This window comes from Netta rufina (genome assembly GCF_964035555.1).
Source record: "Netta rufina genome assembly, chromosome: Z".
NCBI classification, from domain to species: Eukaryota; Metazoa; Chordata; class Aves; order Anseriformes; family Anatidae; genus Netta; species Netta rufina.
In genome coordinates, this window is record NC_140126.1 from 24,521,563 (window position 1) to 24,543,232 (window position 21,670).

At 38.4% G+C, this 21,670-nt stretch overlaps 1 protein-coding gene across 1 annotated transcript in view; it reads left to right on the forward strand.

Moving 5' to 3' along the window:
• The window catches only part of DOCK8 (dedicator of cytokinesis 8), a gene marked incomplete at its 5' end in the record, with an annotated part of 92,617 nt that overhangs the window by 35,393 nt on the left and 35,554 nt on the right, over positions 1-21,670 (forward strand). Inside the window, 9 exons of the mRNA XM_084305083.1 lie at positions 259-421; positions 10,247-10,364; positions 12,021-12,091; positions 12,767-12,905; positions 14,420-14,521; positions 15,293-15,388; positions 16,462-16,696; positions 17,626-17,790; positions 19,513-19,688. Of these exons, the coding sequence (XP_084161209.1) occupies positions 259-421; positions 10,247-10,364; positions 12,021-12,091; positions 12,767-12,905; positions 14,420-14,521; positions 15,293-15,388; positions 16,462-16,696; positions 17,626-17,790; positions 19,513-19,688 (1,265 nt within the window). The remainder of the gene's footprint in view (positions 1-258; positions 422-10,246; positions 10,365-12,020; positions 12,092-12,766; positions 12,906-14,419; positions 14,522-15,292; positions 15,389-16,461; positions 16,697-17,625; positions 17,791-19,512; positions 19,689-21,670) is intronic.

A 21,670-nucleotide genomic window follows, 5' to 3' on the forward strand; every position in this document is an offset into this window, starting at 1 on the left:
TTGCTGACCACAGCAAATGTGTCGTTCCCATTGGGTAGTGTCTGCTTTGGCAGATATTAATCAAAGCAGAATCTTCATGGAGAGGAACAGAACTCTGCTAGACAGCACCTTTTTTCAGCTCCCTGTGTATCCTTTTACATGCATGTTTTTTATTGTTATGTAGGCCTCAAACCAAAGATCCAGTTCTTACTTCTCCTTACTTCTATGCTTTAGTTATTTTTGGTATTTTTTTTCTGAAATATTATGATTTCTTTAAAGGAACACTTAAACTGGAGATCTCCCCAGCTCCAGAAAACCTTGGCTATTGCCTGACACCAGAATTACTACCAGTGAAGCCATTTCCAGAAAACCGTAGTCGTCCTCACAAAGAAATTTTGGAATTCCCAATTAGAGAAGTGTATGTTCCCCATACCATTTATAGGTAAGATTATTTTTCTTTCATTCTTAAGATCCATTTGCAAAGATAATTGTGATTTATTTTTTCAGAAATATTTTTAAATACTTAAAACTATGTGTTATGCTGATGATTTGATATTGTTAGCCATTACAAGGTCAGATACCTGCTGGATACTCTATTTTGTTACGTAGTTACCTTGTCCCATGCAAAATATTTCTAAAATGTCCAAAAACCTAACGGCTTTCATTGACTCGACATACACATTGAATGTGCTTCAATGTGTTTGTGCAGAATAGTGTTCTAATAAGTAGTGATACTGGAAATAGCTAACTAGCAATAATTCAAAAGGTGTTTATTGCAGTATTAAAGATAAAAAATACTTTCATGTGACCGTTTTGTTAGTGAAAACATGGAAGAAAAGCAGCGGTAGTTCTTACGCAATTGAAAATGCAAATGTAAATGAACTTGTGTAACAATACCTTTTTTAATGAAAAAAAATAGGCTGAAGCTTTAACTTTCCTTTTCATTGTCTGTCCCCAAAACTGAGCAGCACTTTCTAGCTCTAGTGTTGAGCCCTGTAGTGTATAAAGGTTTATTTTTGAAAACAAAAAGCATTGGCAACCACTGTGAGTTCCTGAGCTAGAAAGGGAATTGAGTCCACACAGAATGTTCTCTTTAATTCTCACCAGGGTAAATTTCTGCAGCTAGACATCCTGAATACCAGAGTCACCATGTTAAAAATTAATTTGTGGATCTCCAGAAGCAAGTTGGTGTGTCTTCACGCATCTTCAGTAGTTAGGCATCTGTGTTGCATAAACACGTCCACATTAGAAGAAACTCTTGCTGTTGCTCAACAGTTGTTCACACCCAGCATGCATAGCCTGTTCAGATTTTTTTTTGAGCTCTGTTTTGATTTCACATTAAGTAAAAGTTGTGGCAACAAAATGGATGCTGTTCTGCCTAACTAGTAGTAATAAAGAGAAGATCTATTTAGTATATTTGCCTTAGGTAATCTTTAACTTAATTAATGAATCAATGGTGATGACACAACAGACATGCCATAAATAGTATTATGCCATGAACTGTAAACTCAATCAGTTAATACCTCAATTTAACCCTGGAGACAGCTTTTTTAGTACACTGGGGGAAAGGTAAAAAAAAAAATGCCAGAATACTAGGTTGTGTTCTGACAGCTTTGTGAGTGCAACCATGTTTGGAGTCAGACAAGGGACTTGCCAATAAAGGCTGCTGAAATAGTTAATAATTCTGAACTCCAGAAATAGTTCCGCAGAAAGTCAAATGAGGCAGCTTTGCAAACCTTACAAAACGCGGACTTGGTGGGGCCGGGAAATAGCATCTGGGTTTGTGCAGCAACATTGAAAACACCTCCTTTTCCTACAAGCTAGAATAACCTAGCTGTGTCTGAGATGCTTTTCCTACACCATATACACCAGTGCTCCTTTTGGTGAGCATAAGTGTTGATAGGGAGTACAGGCCAATTATCTGTTTAAATTAACCACCATCCAAGCCTCCTTGTTTAGTTCTCTCCATGGTAAATATTGTTCTGATGTTGAGACAAAGCTACCCCCTGCGAAGTTAACTTGAACAAAGCCAGTTTTGTATGTTATTTTATTATTTTTCCTCTATCTCAAGAACCATAGAATCATAGAAACATAGCTTCATAAAACAATGTGCTAGCATATAGTCATAACTGAATTGAAATGTGACAGCCTGCTGGTGTGCTGAAGTCAGTTTAATGCTTCCTAATTTTCACTGTAAGTCTACAAACCAGTTTTATTTACCCATGCTATGGATTTAGGTATTAAAAGAATGAAAAATGAATGAAGTTATTAGCTGTTTCCTATTAACATGTTACCGTGAATGTAGGAGAGGGTTACATATAGAAATCTATTTGAATAACAAATCAATGAAAGCTTTTAAAAATACAGTCTGGTAAGATTTTACTAACATAATAATACTTCTGCACATGTCCAGACAATACTAATGAAATATCCACCTTCAGTTTGTTGCCTGGATGTTTAAAAGAGATCCAGAGACTGAGTTTACTTTTTTTTTATTTATTTCTTTTTTTTTCCAGTGTAAGATACCTGAGGGGGGAAAAAAAGTCTGTTTTTTTTTTTTGTTTGTTTGTTTTTTTTTTAGTAATAGTTTTTTCTCTATTGTAGGAAAAACAGAGTCCTCCGTAGTACTCTTTGAACTTGGCTCTTGCTAGTTTTTATACCAGTGTAATGCCATTATTTTAGGTAATTCTATTTCTGATTTATGCCAGAGAGATCAGCCAGCCCACTTTCTTTGTGCATTGAGAAATTGAACACTTCTTTTTGTTGTGTACCTACAATTCTTTAATAAAAATAGCTCCCTGAAAATGTCAAAACATTCAAAGATTTATTTCTTTCAATACCTTTCTTTCTATTCTTAATAGGAAAATCCGTATAATTTAAAGTTTGTTTATCATTTTATTTTCTTGTGAAGTATAAATTAAAATGGTGATGCTTACTGCCCCTGTGAGGTGTTGGTTCTGAGAAAGAGGGATGGTTAAGTCCCATCACCTCAGCAGTAACTCAGCTTAACCAGACATGGAAAGTCTGCACTTTGGTAGGGGAAGTGCCTAGTGTTTAAAGGATTTTTAAGGGGACGGGGGGAAAAAAAGCTTTTCTTTGCTGTTTTATTTCATACAATTGCACACCACTTGGCAGTGTGCTCAGATTTGCTCTAGTTTGCAGTCTGCAGTGTTAGTTGGAGGCTTTTCTGTGGTAATCATTCCACCCCTGTCTTTAAGTAGTGTTGAGTGAGGAAAGGCTGTAGGTAAATGATGCTCTGTGATTCCCCTGTTACTACTAGAGCGGAACCTGGGCATATTGGTTGATAGTTGGCTGAGTACAAGTTGGCAGTGTTCTCAGGTGGCCAAGAAGGCCAACAGCATCCTGGCTTATATCAGGACTAGGGAAATGATTTTCCTTCTATACTTGGTCTGGTGAGGCTGCCTCTCGAGTACCGTGTTCAGCTTGGGCCCCTCACTGCAAGAAGGACATCGAGGCTCTGGAGTGTGTCCAGAGAAGGACTATGAAGCTGGTGAAGGGCCTGGAACACAAGTCCTGTGAGGAGCAGCTGAGGGCACTGGGGCTGTTTAATCTGGAGAAGAGGAGGCTCAGGGCAGACCTTATTGCTTTCCACAACTACCTGAAAGGAAGGTGTGGGGAGCTGGGGGTCGGCCTCTTCTGGCAGATAACCAGTGATAGGACTAGAGGGAAAGGCCTCAAGTTGCGCCAGGGCAGGTTCAGGTTGGAAATGAGGAGACATTTCTTCTCAGAAACAGTAGTCAGGCCTTGGAACGGTTGCCCAGGGAGGTGGAGGAGTCACCATCCCTGGGAGTCGTTTAAAGGAAAGTTGGACATGTTGCTTAGGGACATGGTTTAGTGGGTGATACTGGTCATAGGGGAATGGTTGGACCAGATGATCTTGGAGGTCTTTTACAATCTTAATGATTCAATGATTCTGTGAGTCTATGATTGATGAGATTTGGAGGGGGAAGTTAAGACTTTCCATGGAAGGTTTCATAAAATTTCCTCTGCTTATTACGCAGGTAAAAATGACTTTGTCAAATACTTTATAACAAAGCAAAAACAAGACAAAAACTTCACAGACAGGATTGTGGGAGCACATGCCCCACTCCCATAGACAGCTTGTTTTTCATGACAATCCACATTAGTACTGGCACAGAGAAAAACATGCCACCATGGCATGGTAATCATTGCATATTCACTGAGCAGAGAATCTGAATAAAATATGTATTTGCCTAAACTTCCAGACAAAAGCAAAGCCTCTAAAGAAAAGAAGAAAAGTGTTTTATTATTAAAAAAAAAAAAAAAAAAAAAAAAGCAAGTACTTTACTTAAAGGGTTTTTGGGGGTTGCTCAAAACATTTTGGGTAATTGTAATTTAACAGCATAAATTAGATTCATAAATACAGTTTTGAGTTGGCTGTTAAGCAAGTATGATTTGAAATGCAATAGCATTTAACCAAATCTTGACAATTTGGTGTCTTAAATAGCTGCTCTATATGAAAATCATTAGTATAGTATCCGTTTGCACATTCTATTTTGTACTACTGTTTATAGCACTTTTATACTATTTAAAATCTACCATGTAGTGTCACATCTTACATAAATGTTGTGGTTTGCCTCCAAACATAGCTGATGTTTTATTCTTCATGCCTTTGTTCTTCAGCTTCAGTATTATTTCTTCAGTCTGATGTGTGGAAACAAAAGAGCACTATCAGCAAGAAAATCTTGTTGAAGTCAGCTTTGAAATTAAGAGAGAGTAAATGTAAATCATTTATAATGTAGACCAAAGAAAAAAGTGTTCGTGTCTTTTGCAAGTAAAATTGAGTCTTCCAGAGACCTACAGGGATTAAAGACTGCATGGATTTAACATGTAGGTATCTCAGTCCAAACAGCATCCTAAAGTATAAGAAATATGGGACTGAATGGCTCTTCCTAAATTCAGTTCCAATTCTGCCACTGACTTCTGCAAAACCTTGTTTTAATGGTTGTATCTCATATTCTCCAAGTGCGTGGTCACATCCACAGCTAGATGCCTATCATGCAGGAATGTCAGAAGGTTTACACTATTTGTATATTATGTTCAGTCAGTTCTGGGAATTTGTTGTGGTTTGATTCCCCAAAATTGAGGCTATTTTTTTTTCCCACTTCTGTGTCTTGTAAAAGGTATGACTATTGCTTCTACTCTAGGATGTTAAGATAAGAGCACTCTGTCAAGCACTCCCAGAAAAATTGAACTGCTCATTTATTATTATCGATACCAGTTAGTGCAGCACCAAATGCTCACCATCCTCACAAGAGAGAAGTTATACTGACAACACATAAGAAACAACTACTGAAAACACAGAAGAAACAAATACTAGGAGGCATCTACCTTTCCAGCTGGTTTTGAATGGAAGCATCCTCTTCACTGTTTGGGTCTAGCTGTAGCTCCACTTCAGCAGGCCGTGGCTTATACTTGTGTGAAGGTGTTGGAGAGAAATAATGAAGCTACTCTGATCTCTGATACTAACCCTGGTTTAGTAGTGTGAGCCTGAGAGATACTGACTGAATCTGTTTCTATGGTAAAGAGCTCTCAGCCAGGACTCTCAGAACTGAAAGAATTCCTTTCCAAGCCTGTAGATCTTGTTGGTGACCTCAGGACACTGTGCCTTCTTCTTCAGACCATTTGTTTGCTTTCCACCAAAATGAACATGCTTGAACTCCACCCAGGAATTGTTAAGGTGTTGGATTATTGGTGGTAGTAGTAGGTGGCTTCCCATTTGGTAAGACAGGTGACTTCTTTAGCCTAGTTCTGCTGGGCTTCCTGCAGAGACCACATCATTTTTCTCAATGCATTTCTATTCTTGCTTGCTAGATACCTTGAGGCAAACACTTTAGAGAAGAGGGATCACTGAAGAGCATTGCAGCTTTTCAGTATAAATTCTAGCCTTCTGATCAGGATATAGGGAGGGTGGGGAGGTGGTGGTGGTGAATGCAATCAACACGTCAATTTAGACAAATCCAACTTCCACTTGTTGGCTCCTGGCTGCACAAATCTTGTGTGCCAGGTTTACTGCTGAATCCTACAGCCACCATTAAGTTTTTTAAGTTTCCAACTGAAATTTTAAAAGCCAAAATTTTCCCATCGCAATTCTCAACCATACCACCATATTTTGAATAGGTTGACTATCGTGTAAAAATCCGGTATGTCCTTGATTATCAGGGATTCACTCACTACAAATAATTTTGAGATAGAACTTCAACTAGGTTTACAAAGCTAGAGGAATTGCACGTTCTGGGATGGTGAATGGTTGTAAAAATACAGCTCTAAGTCATGGTTGCTATCTTCCTTTTTTCAGTTTTTCATACTTCAGTCAAGTGACAGAGCCATGCCTTATGTATGACCTACCATCTTGTTATTACAGTGTCTTCATATTGCAATAGTCAATACCTTGTAGATATCCACTCACTTTATCCACTTAAATAACATTGCTACTCAGGAAGTTAAGGAAGTGAGATTATTATCAGTGCAGCAGTGGATTTAGTTATGGCAGAGGACTGCAAGGTGAGGGTAGAGATCACAGAAGGTGGTATAATCTCTTTGTTTTTCATATTGGAAAAGTTTAAAGTTGTTTTAAGACTAACTCCTGAAAAAGAAAATGTGAAGTAGACAATTGTGGGTGATAAAGTTCTCTACGTTTGCACACTAGAAAATTATTATGATAGGTAACATTATTTTCTTGGTGTTTTTTATGATTCACAACATCTCTCTTAAATAAGTGTCTTTGGTCATGGTTTGCAATCACATTATGTGATTGACTACTTTTTTGTAATATTTAATTTTTGAAGTAACAGGAAGTCAGTTTAACAATGTGTATAGAATAACTGGATCCTGGAGAGAAAGCTGTTAATATTTTTGTCTGACTTGACTCTAAGCTCTAGATCACATATAGACTTAGGAAGATATACTTTCTTTTCATAATTTTAATGTGATTTGAATCTTCAGGAATGTGATGTTAAGAATCAGCCTTCCACTCCACTCCTCTAGCAACATTTTTTTTAACTAAAAAATTACTAGAATGTTTATTAAGGTTTACACACCAATGCTAATGGACAGATTAAACTGACAATCACTCTCAATCAGAATTTAATGTGGTCTGACCACTGGCTCTTTAATACATCGTAATTTTAGCAACATGAGAAAAAATATTCAAACTATTGTCCAAACTAGAGGAAAATTGTTCTAGGATACAAAATATATGATATATATACAACCTTTGAGACATGACATGTTGAAGTTCTGTCATTATGCCATTTGTTCCATTCAGGGGCTGGTAAGGTCAGTACTTTAGGACAGTATTTGTGATTTACGTTATCAGTTTCAACTGTTTTTTTCTGAAGATTCACCCAGAAAGAATAGAACAAGAGAATTTTTTCAAGAAAGATTGAAAGTTATAACTAATGGGAGTATCAGGTTTTGTTTCTAATACCATAAGTAGCATATAGCAATGCTGATTGATCAATCTCTGTACACATACATACAATTTGTAGTTTTTATCAGTAGCGACTACTTGTTAATATATTGGCATTTGTTATGTACAGTCATCAATGAACATTTCTAATAACAGAAGTTGAGATGCACTTGCTGAAACCTTATATATCATGTAACAGCAAGAAGAAACATTTCGTTATATCACACGTATAATACACACCAAATTATTACAGACAAGAATTCTGTCAGATCACAGTCTTGAAAAGTATGCATAGATTTTATTTTGGCAGAATACTGGTCTGCATTGCTTTGGCCATTGGAAGTGATGAAATCATCACTGCTAAGTCTTCTGAAAGTATAGAAAAGTCAGCAAATCCAAATGAGAATTGTTGCATTGAGTCCTGTGTCAATGCTGAAACAGCCTTTTACTTTACAGTCTTTGCTGGGTCAGCCTCAGACCCAGAGAACCTGTCTGAATCAGTGCCTCCCCCAGAACACTGATACCCTTCAGGACTCTAGTGTTGGTGTTGGGTGTTCTGCCATGGCTGTTGTAGATGCCTATGGACTTGTGGGTGGCTCTTTTGTTTTCTGTATGCACTTCTGTCTATGGTTGGAGAAAGACCCCTGCTCTTTCTGTTGAGAGACTGAGAGGAGAAGTTTAATTACAGTATTTGAAAGCAATTGCTATGGCATGCTGTTTGAATACTTCAGCTCAGCACAGAGCCTCAAGGGGGACATGATGCCTCCTGGAGCTCACCATATCCTTAAGGGCATGCTAACTTCTGTGTGGAAATGCCCAGGCTCTGAGGTTTCTGGAGGGCACTGATGCTGGCAGGTAGGAGCACTGTAGGCACTAGTCAACAAAGGATCTACTGTTCATGCCTGTCCCTGTTGCAGTGCCACGAAACCTCGTTCAATCATCTTCCCAGCTTCCTACTTTCAGAGTCTGCCATCACTTTCATCTCTTCAGGGTACCCAGAATCAGTGTTTGCCTCTGTTCTTCCTCAGCACTGATGGGTTTAATACACATGTAAGCAAAGTTCCTAAAACTGCTTGAGCATAAATGGCATAAGCTTTAGCTCTTCAGTGCAGTACATGCTGGAGTAATGCTTCCTTGGTTGTCAGCAGAGTCAGCAGAGAGCTCTGTTTGTTTGTGATTTTCTATATCTTTCATCTCAAGTCACATCTAAATGTAAAATCCAGTGCTCAGGGATATTATATGGATTTGTGACATCTTTTGCTGGGCTGCAGATTAATGAAGCAACAACTGGATTATGCACCCTCCCTGATATGTATTTCTTCATCTCTGACAGACATAATGTTGATAACATCCTTCATTTAGTATGCCATTCCCCAGACATAATTCAGTGGAGGTTACTGATATATTTCTCACTTTCACTTAGCTTTTGCTAATGTCATGTTGGAAAGAATTTGGTAGAGCAGAAAGTGCATGTAAGAAGGTAAGGAAGAAAGCGCATTAGTGTGGCAGGCAGGAGTGCTATGCTGAGCAAAGGGAAAGGCAAGTCACGTACTGGTCTGTTTGCTACAACATGCCATGGCTCATGTAGCATGTGTTGGTTGGCAAAGTAGCTTGGACCTTGTAACTGAAGAATACTGTCACTTTCTGGCACATGACAGTAAGGAGTTTCAATAAGGAAATTAGTTTTCCGTGTCCTGGAATACAACAACAGGAAGATGGACTATCTGATCTAATGACACTGTTTTCCAAAGCTACTCCGCACAATTTCAGCTGACAACAGCACTAAGGAGCTCAGGTACAATGATTAAGGACAGGGCAACTTTGTGTGTAGTTTCTGACTGTCACAGACACAAAACAAGGGTGAAAGTCCATGAGTACTGCTCATTGGAAGCCAATATGCTTCCACCAAATATTCATCTTATTTCTTATACTGTAAGGACAAAGAGTGAGAATCCTATACCAAATTGGGAGAATGACACATTACATAGACATAGTCTTGATTCCAGAATGCGTGCAGTCCAGGTCTAGCTGAAATCTCAGACTCGCCAGAGACTTCAGTGGAGAAAAAGCTTTGTATTTTCATTTTGACTTTCATTTTAACTCTTCTGTTGGAATTCTTGGGTCTAGAACTCAGAAGACCATCTGTGCTGCCAAATAGCCCACAGAAATTAATGTTGCGTTTTAAGTTTAGTAATCGGTCAGGGTATAGAAGCAAAAGTATGATGTATTTTAAAGTATTATATGTATTTCTTACTAAAAATTGAGTTCAGAAACTCATTTCCTGTCAGTTTCTAGAATTACAGGTTAAATTTCTTGTTTATATTTATTGTTTATATTTATTTAGCATTATCAATACTGCCTTTCAATTTGCATAATCTAGAAACACATGCCACTTTAGGTGTTATAATCTAGGCACATATATTGTTGGTTATATTTGTGATTCTCTGAGTGATTCCTTTCCCCTTTCAAAATCTGATTCTTTGTATCTGAGAAGGGAGCTGCTTTCTTGAGAGATTCCTACTTTTTATTACATCAAGCAAAGTTATTCATTCATTTGTATCTAGAAATTAGAGTCCCTAACCACAACATGTTTTATGTCACGGAAGGAACTTATCTTTTCCATGCAAACTTTTGGAAAATTGTTCCTGCAAAGCTTTCCCTATATAGGTGGGACTGAAGAACAGGGAGAGAAATGAAAAAAGAAGTGAAAGAGAAGTGGAAAAAAAAATAGAGAGAAGTGAAAAGCTAGTTTGTGCACTTCATTTTGAAAAGTTTGCCATTTGCCTATTCTATTCTTCTTTCTCTTTCTTTCAGAAATCTCCTCTACGTTTACCCTCAGAGGCTGAATTTTGCTAACAGACCAGCTTCTGCAAGAAACATTACTATCAAGATCCAGTTTATGTGTGGTGAAGACCCATCCTGTGCAATGCCGGTAATAAAAACTGAGCATTTTCAGCAACCTTTTGCTTAGGTGCATTCCTAAGGAACCACTGAAGAGACAACTCACTGTTTACTTTATGTTGCCACAGTTTCTAGTTGGGTCTGAGGAAGGCAAACATCAGAGAGACTGTGAAGCTTGTCATTTCATCGTGAAGCAGAGCTGCAGTCCTGACTCATGCCAGCAAAAAACTGTCTCTTGAGTGGAGCATGGGCATATCCCTCCCTCTTATCTAACTCTTCCTACTTTATTTTCAAAAGAGTGGCAATATGTTAAACCAATGCCATGTTGGAAACTTTGCCAGTAAAATTAACAGAGCCTCAGAAACCTTTTAAGAATGACGCATTCTGCCTTCCAGTGTAACCCATCCATATGCACTGTGTGTACACAAAGGATGTAACACTGCTACACAGAAGTTGGAATATTCATTGCATGAATGTGAATGGGTGCACAATCATGCAGCTTAGTTAGAGGTTTTTTCTGAACCATCGTGTGTGTTAAGGCACATGAATGCACTCCTAGCAGAACAGGCAGTGCTGTCAGTGTTCAGGTCATCCAACATTTCTCACTATAGGATCCTGCCCTCAATTTTACTAAGCTTCAGGTGTTAGGCTTGAAGTGCTTTATCCCTGTAGGCATCAGCTTCAGACTGAAATTTTCGGGAAACTTTCAGATCATGTCATTGGCTATTTAAGAATGACATGGGATAACAACTTTTGTGATTTTAGTTATGCTAAAGGGAAAAATAGTGAACGGAAATATTACTTTGAGGAACCCTAATTCAGCAATATGTTGGAGCAGGAACTGACACCTGATCAGCTTTTATGAGTATGCTGGCACAGTGCATACTTTACAGTTGTACATTCCTTACTCCAGATGAGCTCTGAAATTGAAATCAGAGCATCAGCACAATATTTTCCCAAGCCATATTTCTTCTTCTGGAGCTATGCCATACATGTGTAACACTTATCTTTCACACAATACTGCAGTGTAGGTTTTGTTAAATTTTGCCCATGTCACTAATTAAGTTTTGATGAACACTTAGGACAGAGGCAGTTTGTCTTGCATCACTCTGCACTGTGAGTGTGAGCTTCACCTCAGTGCATATGGGTTTGTGCTGTACAGATATCCTTGTCTGAGCTTATTTTCCTGGTCTCCCTTTAAGGTTGCTGGATTCCAGCACCTTACCACAGAGACTGAAATGAGAAAAGTGAATCAAACACCATTAAACATAAAGGAGCTGTGGACCTCTAAGGTTAAGGTGAGGTGAACCTCACCCTAAATGGTCAAGATACAACTGAAAAACAAACTTAAAAAAGATAATTTAACATTTTAACATTTGATGAAAGGCAATGTGGTAATGTTCAAGAGGCTTATCACAACTTCATTTCTGCAGTTCCTAACTTTTCATAGTGCATGATTGGACGATGTAATATAAGATAGTCAGTGCCTTTGCCCCATCTTCCTGGTGTTTTACACTGAATGTTGTGTGGGGAAGATGCCAGGTAATAACACATTTATTTCAACATGCAAAGATCAAACTGAAGGGTTATTTTCAGCTTTGAGATACTGTCTTAAAATTGATACAGGATGATAACTATTAAATACTTTAGATCTGACTGCTGTTACTTTCTTTTCCTCTTAATGCAGGTAATTTTTGGGAAATCTTCAGGCCCAGAATTTGTGCAGGAGATATACACAGCTATCACATATCATAATAAGTAAGCATTCTTATTATTTGTATGAGGTGAGATCTATTATTCATAAATTCTTTACATAACTCTCAGCCTACACATTTAATCAAAGAATAATGGTACTAATCCATTTTAAGCTTTATTTTTTATGAGTACTTGTCAGTATTTAATCTGGATTACTACATGCATTTGCGTAAGTGACCATTGCTTTATTTTGTTTGGAGCTCTGTAGTCAAAGGTTAGTCAAAATTATTTGTAGTCTGAAGATTAAGGAATAAAAGCAGGAAGCAGCAGCTCAACCCTGTAATAACATTCACTTTGATGAATTCACAGATCCAAAAGAGCTGAAGGGGCTTTCTCTTATGAATGTGAATTCAAGATTTGTTTTTATACAGTAACAGCTGAAATCCCAAATTAAGATTGAATGGTTTTGAAAGTAAGAAGATTGGTGATAACTTGAAACATTCCAGCTGATACACTCTGCATCTATGCTTTCCCTGATTCAAAGCTGTAGATAGTTCATATGTATGTCCAGAGATGGGTGTACCCCATTTGCTTAACTTTTCTCAGAGGCTGTCTTCAGTATCTATACTTTTCTTATAAACATCTGGAAGCCTACTGGCAAACACGCCTTCTGCCCAGTCTCATACTTACTCTGGAGATGTGCGTGTCTTTTTTTTAATTTTATTTTATTTTAAACAGGTCTCCTGACTTTTATGAAGAAGTTAAAATTAAACTGCCAGCAAAGCTCACAGAGAAACACCATCTATTGTTCACATTCTATCATATCAGCTGCCAACCAAAGCAAGGAGCATCTGTGGAAACCGTTGTCGGGTATTCAGTAAGTTTCCTTTAATAAAAATGTGTACATGTATGGTGGGTAAGTGGGCATGGTGTGCATCCTATGCATATAGACTCTGCTTGTCAAGACTATTGTCACACCTTTCCTTTCTGGTTGTGGTAACACATCAAAAACTGTAGAAGGTCCTCATAGTCAATTCACAGGTAACACAGGCATGTTTGTATGTTCATTAAGTGTACAGGTTTTAAAAATACAGATGGAACTTGTGCTATGTTACATTCTTGTCCTGTAACTTTACATTGGTAAGCATCTTTGAAATTGATGAATTCACACAAAGCAAGTGAAGTTTGGTATACGCCTAAATATTTTCAACAATAATGCTTTATAGCATAGCACCTAATTCAGTTAGATTCTATTAACTAGAAAAAAAAAAATTAAAAAGCAGTTATTGTTATTTACTGTTATCTAACATGGTCATACATGAGGTAACAACTAAAATAATATTTTTAATTAAGCTTTATAATGCATAGTTTTTCTTAAAACTGGCCTTTACCCTTGTCAAAATAAAAAACACAAAAAATCCAGAAGCCAAAACGTAATTCTGTCACTTTGGTTTATCTTCATGTTGAACCTAGCATGTTTTAGCATAAGAAATGCATACTGCAGTATAACCTCTTTGACATTTTTCTTTATCAATAGATAAAGAAAATATATCAATATATTTTTAACTAGAGAGATTTTAAAATGAGAGGAAAGCATAAATTATGGTAATACTTTAGATTGGAAAAAGTCCTAGTGCTCTTGAACTGTGGAGGCAGACAAATCCTATCCATTTGTTCTGGTTGTGAAGTATGTGTTTGTTTTTGACTCCAGTACCAATAATCCTTTCAAATGGGCTTGCTTTTGTGGACAGATACAGTTCCAGCAATTCCAATAGTATTGGTAAGAAGTAAATTAGCCTGTGGTTCAAAAGCAAGACTTGACATAGGCGAGGACTTAATTTTTAGGTTTCTACTCACCTAAATATGAAATATTTCTGCACTGTACTACTCAAATGCACAGCCTCTTTCAGATTTAAATAAGAGCAAAAAGAATTGTGTCCAGATATCAATACAGAGTTCAGATGGGTCATTCTGACTCTAATCCTCATGGTGACATTGAGCAAAATGTTCAATTTATCCCTAGCAAAACTTTAACTCTGTTGATTTGCTTCAAAGCCAAAGATCAGCCTATTCAAGACAAGTTATTTTTTAAATAAAAACATAGGCCCTATTAAATCTTTCTGATAGGATTTATTTGAAAAATATGTCACACATTAAAAGCTCTGTGTTTGTTTTCTTCAAAAGAGTTGGTTTGTAAAGCAGTCTTGTACATTTTTCTACAGTAGCTATCAGTGAATTTAAAATGCAAATTACTGTTGAATGGATTGGAGCAGAGAAACTCAGGTCAATATCTCATTTGTTGTTCTGTTGACTGTCCATAACAAATTAGATAAATAGCTCTAATCATATATAGTCATGAATATTGCTGCATTTTCTCTTCATTTGTTTCAGTGGCTGCCAATTCTGCTAAATGATCGCCTTCAAACAGGACATTATTGTCTTCCTGTTGCATTGGATAAGCTGCCTTTTCACTACTCGATTCACTCTCCTGAGGTAACAAAGAAAATTATAAAAAGATAATATTTTCCCAGTGTAGAAGAACATTATGAGTATTTTATGATCTAACATTGGTGTCTGTTTGTAGACAATTGCCCCTTTTTGTACTTTAAAGGGTGAAAGCTCTGGAGAAAAATGTTGTTGTTATTTTTATTGGTGTTATTATTATTTTAAATTGTTATATTGTGTTTTTTAAATTATTAATCCAAACAGATCATTGCAAATTGTCTAACCAGTGATACATCTGTTTAGAGGGTGTCAATTTAATAATTTGCTTTTTCACAGCATGATTTGCTCATTTTTTGTGGCTGCATGGGAAAGGGAGAGGAAATGAAATCAGGTGCTGCTACTAGAGCACAAAACTGCCATCTGAGTAAAATATGGCAACTAGGAAACTGTCAACAGGTTTAGAAACTGTTCATGGCTTTAAAAACTGTCCATGGGTACGACATCACCAATGAGTGCCTTTGGCATTGCGTTAACTGTGAACTTCTAAACTTAAAAAATTCCCGTAAGGTGATGTGCATTCACACTGTCTATGCTAGGCATCCAGCTGATAAGTTCCACATTTCCCTTTTCAATGCATCAGTTTTAATTCATATAGTCTATAACAGCAAGAAGATGCCTAACTTGGGTCCTCTGTATGGCATTGAATTAGGTATCTGAAGTGAAGTGAACACATGAAGACCCTACAGACCCATGTAAACAGGCTTTCTGTTTGATCATTGAAAGGAAGACAATGATTCCCGTATTTCTTTTCTATCACAGAAAGTTCCATCACAGACACCGCCCATTAAGTGGGTTGAAGGACACAAGGGTGTTTTCAATATTGAAGTGCAAGCTGTTTCATCTGTTCACACCCAGGTAATGCATCAGAAGCAATATGAAGTTGTAGTTTCATTTCAAAGAGAGTTCAGATGTACAGGCTGATTGAAGACTGGAGACATTTAAGCCTCCACAGGTTTGAAAACAACTAAAATGTTCCTACTGCCTTGTAGCTGTGGAAAGAACCTGATATTATCAGTGAATGAAATCCATGGGTTCAGTGAGTGAACAAATGAGCAGTCTCAACAGCCAGTCACATCAAGTGATAGGGAGTCTGATGTCCTCTCATCTCAGCAGAGATCTGCTGAGGCTGTGTTTGAAGGACACTGGCAGGGTGCAGTGCCAGTTTCTTCTGTGTGTGTCTTCTGTTCTGCGAAGTTAGGTCAGACAGTGTACCCACATCTGCAGAGAAGCATGGCATCTCCCCTCCTTCAGGGACAGGATGGACTGCCAAAATGCTTTAGGCAGCTCAGCCTTCCATGCCATGTGGTCTAGGGACCCAAGCTTAGTGCTGAATGAGAACTCTAGGAATCTGGTCATTTAAGTGTGATAGAAAATCAGAGCTTTCCCATTTTTGTTGGAATTTGAAGCTCAACAGATTGCTTTGTTTCTGGTGTTTTATTGTGTCTCCTACTCTCTTTCTTATTCTGGTTAACTCTGATAGCTACGTCCAAACAACCAGAGATCCTGTGTCTGAAGCAGGTCTGCTACCCTTTTATAGCATACTTTTTACATACAAGTGTGGCTTACTCATAAGGCACATAGCTTGTACATAGCTGGAAGTGAGACTTAGATGCAGGTGTCAGAGGAGCTATAAACTTAGGATGTGACAGGGAGAAGGAACAGCATTATCATGAAATGAAGCAATCACTTTACTGCAGCTGTTAGCTTTTCTGCTTTTAATCTGAGCTGACCACATTCTGAATTTGAACCAGATGAAAAGGAGCAAAGAAATCATTGTGCCAGTTAACTTAGAAATTGGTCTCTAGAGCTAATCACCACTTTAAGTCAGAAGGGTTAAAATATTTTTTCTTCCCATATCAGGCTCTGCTTAGGTAGAAGCAGGCTGACCTATATCAACTTTGTTAACTGTGAGTGCACGGTATTTGCAGGACAATCACCTGGAGAAGTTCTTCACTCTATGCCACTCTCTGGAAAGTCAAGTGACCTTCCCCATTCGACTGATGGACCAGAAGATCACAGAGGCTACACTGGAACATGAACTAAAGCTCAGCATTATCTGTTTGAATTCTTCACGCCTTGAACCTCTTGTTTTGTTTTTACATTTGGTACTAGATAAACTTTTCCAGCTGGCTGTACAGCCCATGGTCATAGCTGGCCAGACAGGTATTTACTGATGCATGGTCATGGAATGGCAGTGTAAGCAAACTAAATATGTGGATGTGGAAAAGCTTGCTAATTATCCAGGCTCAGATTTAGTAGTTGGGTAGTCCACTTCAGAAGGACCACCTTGAGTACTTCTCAAGACAAAATTTCACAACGCAATTTAATCAGGATTGATTAGATTGTCTGTCCTTCTCCCCACACATAAGACTCTTAGAGGTGCCTCTCTTTTAGACATAGTTTTAATTGTAATTGTTTACTCACCTGGAGAGACATGTCAGAAGCAGGATTGCGGTTTAATTTTGTTTAGAGTTAGTTGCTTTGCAAGGGAAACACTGGCAAAATAACTTATTCTACAGCTGACACTGCTGATTGCACCACTTCCTCTGCCCAAATATTTTTAGACAGAATGGAGTGAACACAAAAACAGAGATGATATAGTCATGCATTTTATGGTTCTGAAGCTGCCAGCTGCCCATTACTTATGTTATATCTGGAAGGAAAGCATACTTGGAGAGAGTGGTGCGGTTGATTTCCTATCTCATTTTGATAATCAGTACTTGTCATTCACTATATTATTTGTGGAAGAGCCTGGTAGCTTGTATTTCCCTGTCAGCTGGAGGAGAATGAGTATTGGTGCCTTTCAAGTAGATATTTTATCGGAAATGCCTGAAGGCTGCTAGAAATGATAATTAACAGTTAGGGTCTGCCTTTATGTAGCACTAAGTGGTGGAGAAGCAGGAAGTAGGTCTATTGAAGATGGGTTATTGGTCTATATACACTTTGATTCTGGCATGGTATAACAACTGCTATCTGTAGCTGTGAATTTGTTAAGGACAGAATTAAAGCATGTATGAATTAGTTGAAATGCCCTGATCTATTTGTGTTACACCCTTCAGGGCTGAGACTAATTCTTGCCTTTTGCTTCACAGCCAACTTCTCGCAATTTGCCTTTGAATCTGTCGTTGCAATAGTGAACAGTCTCCACAACAGCAAAGATCTGAGCAAAGACCAGCATGGGAGAAACTGCCTTCTGGCATCTTATGTCTACTATGTATTTCGACTGCCAGACCCTCAAAGAGAAGTGGCCAAACCAGGTAATATTGATGCAATGGTTGCAAAAGAATTCTTTTTTCTTGGTAAATGCTAGTTAGTGTGCTGCTTCTGAGACATAGGAAACTGACCCATAAAATAGCAAAACAGAACTTCTTATACCCAGACCTTTCAAGCACAGCACCATTTAGATATATCAGTTTTCTCAGAGGGTCAGGATCTGAGTGCTGCAGAGAGCAACATAGATTTGCCTCCCATAATCTCTCTCTCACTGTCCTTTGTTTAAAATCCAGAGTCTGGGTCAGAGGGTTTTGTGGCTACATGCAACATGTAGCTCCATGGAGACAGAAGTGCAAGACATGTCCTAAACTGAGGTTTTCTTCAAAGAAATTTCCTCCAAAATTAAAATGGCCTTAAGGTGCCAATTTCTTACTGGCCTGTAAATCAGTTAACTGTTTTCCATGCAAATGAACTTACGGCTAAGTGGCACAAGCCCAAGCTTTGCTAATTTCTCCATTGCATTAAACATGTCATCAAAGAATAAAATCCTGTACATTGGCCAACAGGTTGAGGGAGACAATATTTCCCTTTTATTCAGTACTGATGAGGCCACCAATGGAGTGCTGTGTCTAGTTCTGGGTTCCCCAGTACAAGAGAGAGATGGGTATAGTGGAAAAAGTTGAATGGAGGGCCACCAAGATGATCAGTGAACTGTAGCATCACTCCATGAAGAAAGTCTGAAAGACCTGGGACTGTTCAGCCTGAAGAAGAGGGGGGTCTAGGGGTTCTTACCCATTTCTCTAAATAACAATGGAGGGTGCAACAAAGAACAGAGTCAGGCTCTTTTCAGCTGTGCCCAGGACAAGAAGCAAAGGGCACAATCTGGAATACAAGAGGTTCCATCTAAACATCAGGAAACGCTTCTGTACTGTACCAGTGATGGAGCAATGGAATAGGTTGCCCAGAAAGGTTGTGGAGTCTTCCTCTTTGTAGATACTCAAAAACCAGGACAGGGACCTTGGTAACCTGCTTGAGGAGGGGTTTGGACGAGATGACCTCAAGAGGACCTTTCTAACCTTAACCATTCACTGATTCTGTGATTCTGTTGGTGTCCATTGTCCTAAAACCTATAGGATTCATATGATCAATTGCTATGTATTGACTGACATACCACCAACCCACTGTGCTGTAGGAACTAAAGATATGGAAGTCTTTTTCAAATACTCATTTAAACCTCCCTTGAGGAACATTTAGGCTGACATTTGGATGGGCTAAAACCTCTAAGTTTGCCTAAAGATTAGTAAATCTTTATCGTGGAAAAATAAGATCCACCGGGAAGCTGAAAACTATGTAATTGTTTAGTGAAATTCCTACAGGCAAATCTACCAGCCTTCTTGGCTACTTTGAGTATGATGTTAAATTTTATCTGTTCAGGCACGTGAATCTTGTCTTGATCTATAGAAAATTAAAAAGAGGTGATAGAGGGAAGAAAGAACTACTACAGTAGTGCTGCTACTCAGATAGTCTTCTTAATCTTTCACAACCACACGCACAGTCACCTTATCGTAGACCCTGTAGTCTCCCAAAATGTCTTTTCCTTGTTATTCAGTGCCTAATTAATTTGTTAACAAAGCTGTTGGTGTTGAGATTTTTGAGAACTCTATACTATTCATACTGCTGATGCTATAGCAGCACCGAGCAGAGATCTCAGTGAATCTCAATAAATATGGCCTTCAGTCTTATTTCAAACGTCTTCCCCTGAGCAGGTGCAGGGGGCAGTGCCGTTCTGTCGGAGTCTCGTTATTACACGTTTGGGCGTGCTTCTGCAGTGGCTGTGGGGAGTAAACTTCTGCAGAGCCGGGTTATAAGCTGCAGCAATCCTGACATTACTGTTACACAGGCTGCTACTGATGAGGAGGTCAAAAGCATCATGTCATCCAAGGTAAGAGAAGGAAGTCAAGTATCTGGAGAAGTGTATGGGCCTAAACCTGGGCTGAGAATCTAGATTTGCTCTTTAAGAGTTGGATTTGCTTCTTGTACATATCATTCTGGTGATATGTATACATACTAACCAGAGTTGGATTTGCACCAGAAGCATCTGCTGTTTTTCTGATTTGGCATGTGCATATATTATATCCCCTTTGTTAAATTTTGATGTCTCCTATCAGTAAGTAGAGCAAGAGCTAAGAACTCTGACCAAGTTTGAGGCTTAGCCACCCCACAGAAAGTATAGCTTTTCCAAGGTGCTTCACTCTCCCATTCTTCATGTTTAAGTTCTGTTCACATTATTTCCTAGAGTGTTCAGGGAGACATGCTCCAGCTTTCAGAAAGCCAGTGTGAAAAAAGACTGCTGTTGATTACAGTGGGAACAGGTTCACTTTCTAAAAGCAGTGAAAGAGTCCTTGAGATGGAAATAGGTTTCCTAAAATACACCGATAATTTATTCTGATTCCTCTTCACTCTTTTTATTGTTATTTTATATTCACAAAACCTGTTTTGTGGTAAATAGTTTCCCATTAAATAAAAAATAATTAGGCAATATATATAGCAACAGCCCCATGATTTGATATCATCTACAGTGAAGATGTCTTGTGTGGGTTTTGTAACTGAGTCTTTCCAAATGCTTAATTCACACACAGAGTGAAGTACAATCTTCATCTGTCTTTCTCATCCAGAACTACACATGCCACCAAGAGATTACAGGATAGGAAGGGATGAACTAAGAAGCGTGATTTTGCTTCCCTGATGGGCGCCAAGCGCTTGCTGATCTCCAGTGTCCTCTGCTCATCTCAGAGCTTTTTGAAGACAGATGTGTTCATCTCTCTGGGGGAAACAAAATCTAAAGTTCCTCATTCAGCAGAAACTAGGAAGCCTGGGCTCTCACAGCTACAGGATTTTACCCCTGTGCAGGGAGCCTGCTCCAAGCTACAGCCCTGGCAGAGCTCTGCAGCATCTTGGAACCATATGCCCCTTCCTTTTGCTTTGAGTGTTATGTATGTGAAATAGTGCTTCTCAAGAAGGTTATTTTCAGAAACATTTTGAGGTCTTTTTTCCAGTGAATGATCAGGTGCATCTCCAGTTAAAGTGAACAACGGCTTGTCTTTAGCAAACTAAACCATCACTAGTAAGGTGCATAGGCTTTGCTAATCTATTTGGTTTGTTTTTATGGGTATATGCATACATCCAGAGCAATTTTTAATAGTGTAGATTTCAACTTAATAGCCTTACAAATTTTATTCTAAGGTACTGTGTCCTAAACAAACAAAAAAACAAACAACAAAAACTGATTTCAGGATATTTTTATTTTTTCCAAATTAATACACAGTTAAAACATTTGATATTACAGCTTCATCACATTGATAAATGTAGCAATTTGCAATGCTTGAGTGACTACTGCCATTTCACTGTCTACATTATCATTACTTTTCGTGGAAGGAAGAATCCCAAATGAGAGTTTATTTAGGTTGTAGAACTACCGAATATACTTGAAGGACCTTTCAAAAGACTTTCGAGGGTGACATTTAGAGCTTGCAAAGCACAGCTGCAGTGCTGACGTTGGGCACATGATGTCAGTGTTGGTATTTTCACACTCCTGTGTCTGCCAAATGCAGGTGGTCTTTGGCCTCCCCGGGGGAGGAGGACTGGTGGGAGAGAAAGAAGCAGAAAAGATGTTCAGGTGAACATCTGTATTTACCTGACAAGAAAACACCACTGCTGATTTATTTTCTGGTAATTAGCATGTTCTATGCACTAACTTATTATGTATATATTTCTTCTGGCCATTCTCTTCAGCCTGTGGATCACAGCTCCAGTCGGATGTCTTTTTACATTGAAGGAACAAATGATATGCCAAGCGTTTGTGCAAATCCAAGACCATCCAATAAAAAGGTAGGCAAATTAACAGAGCCTGGAGTCTCTGGGGAC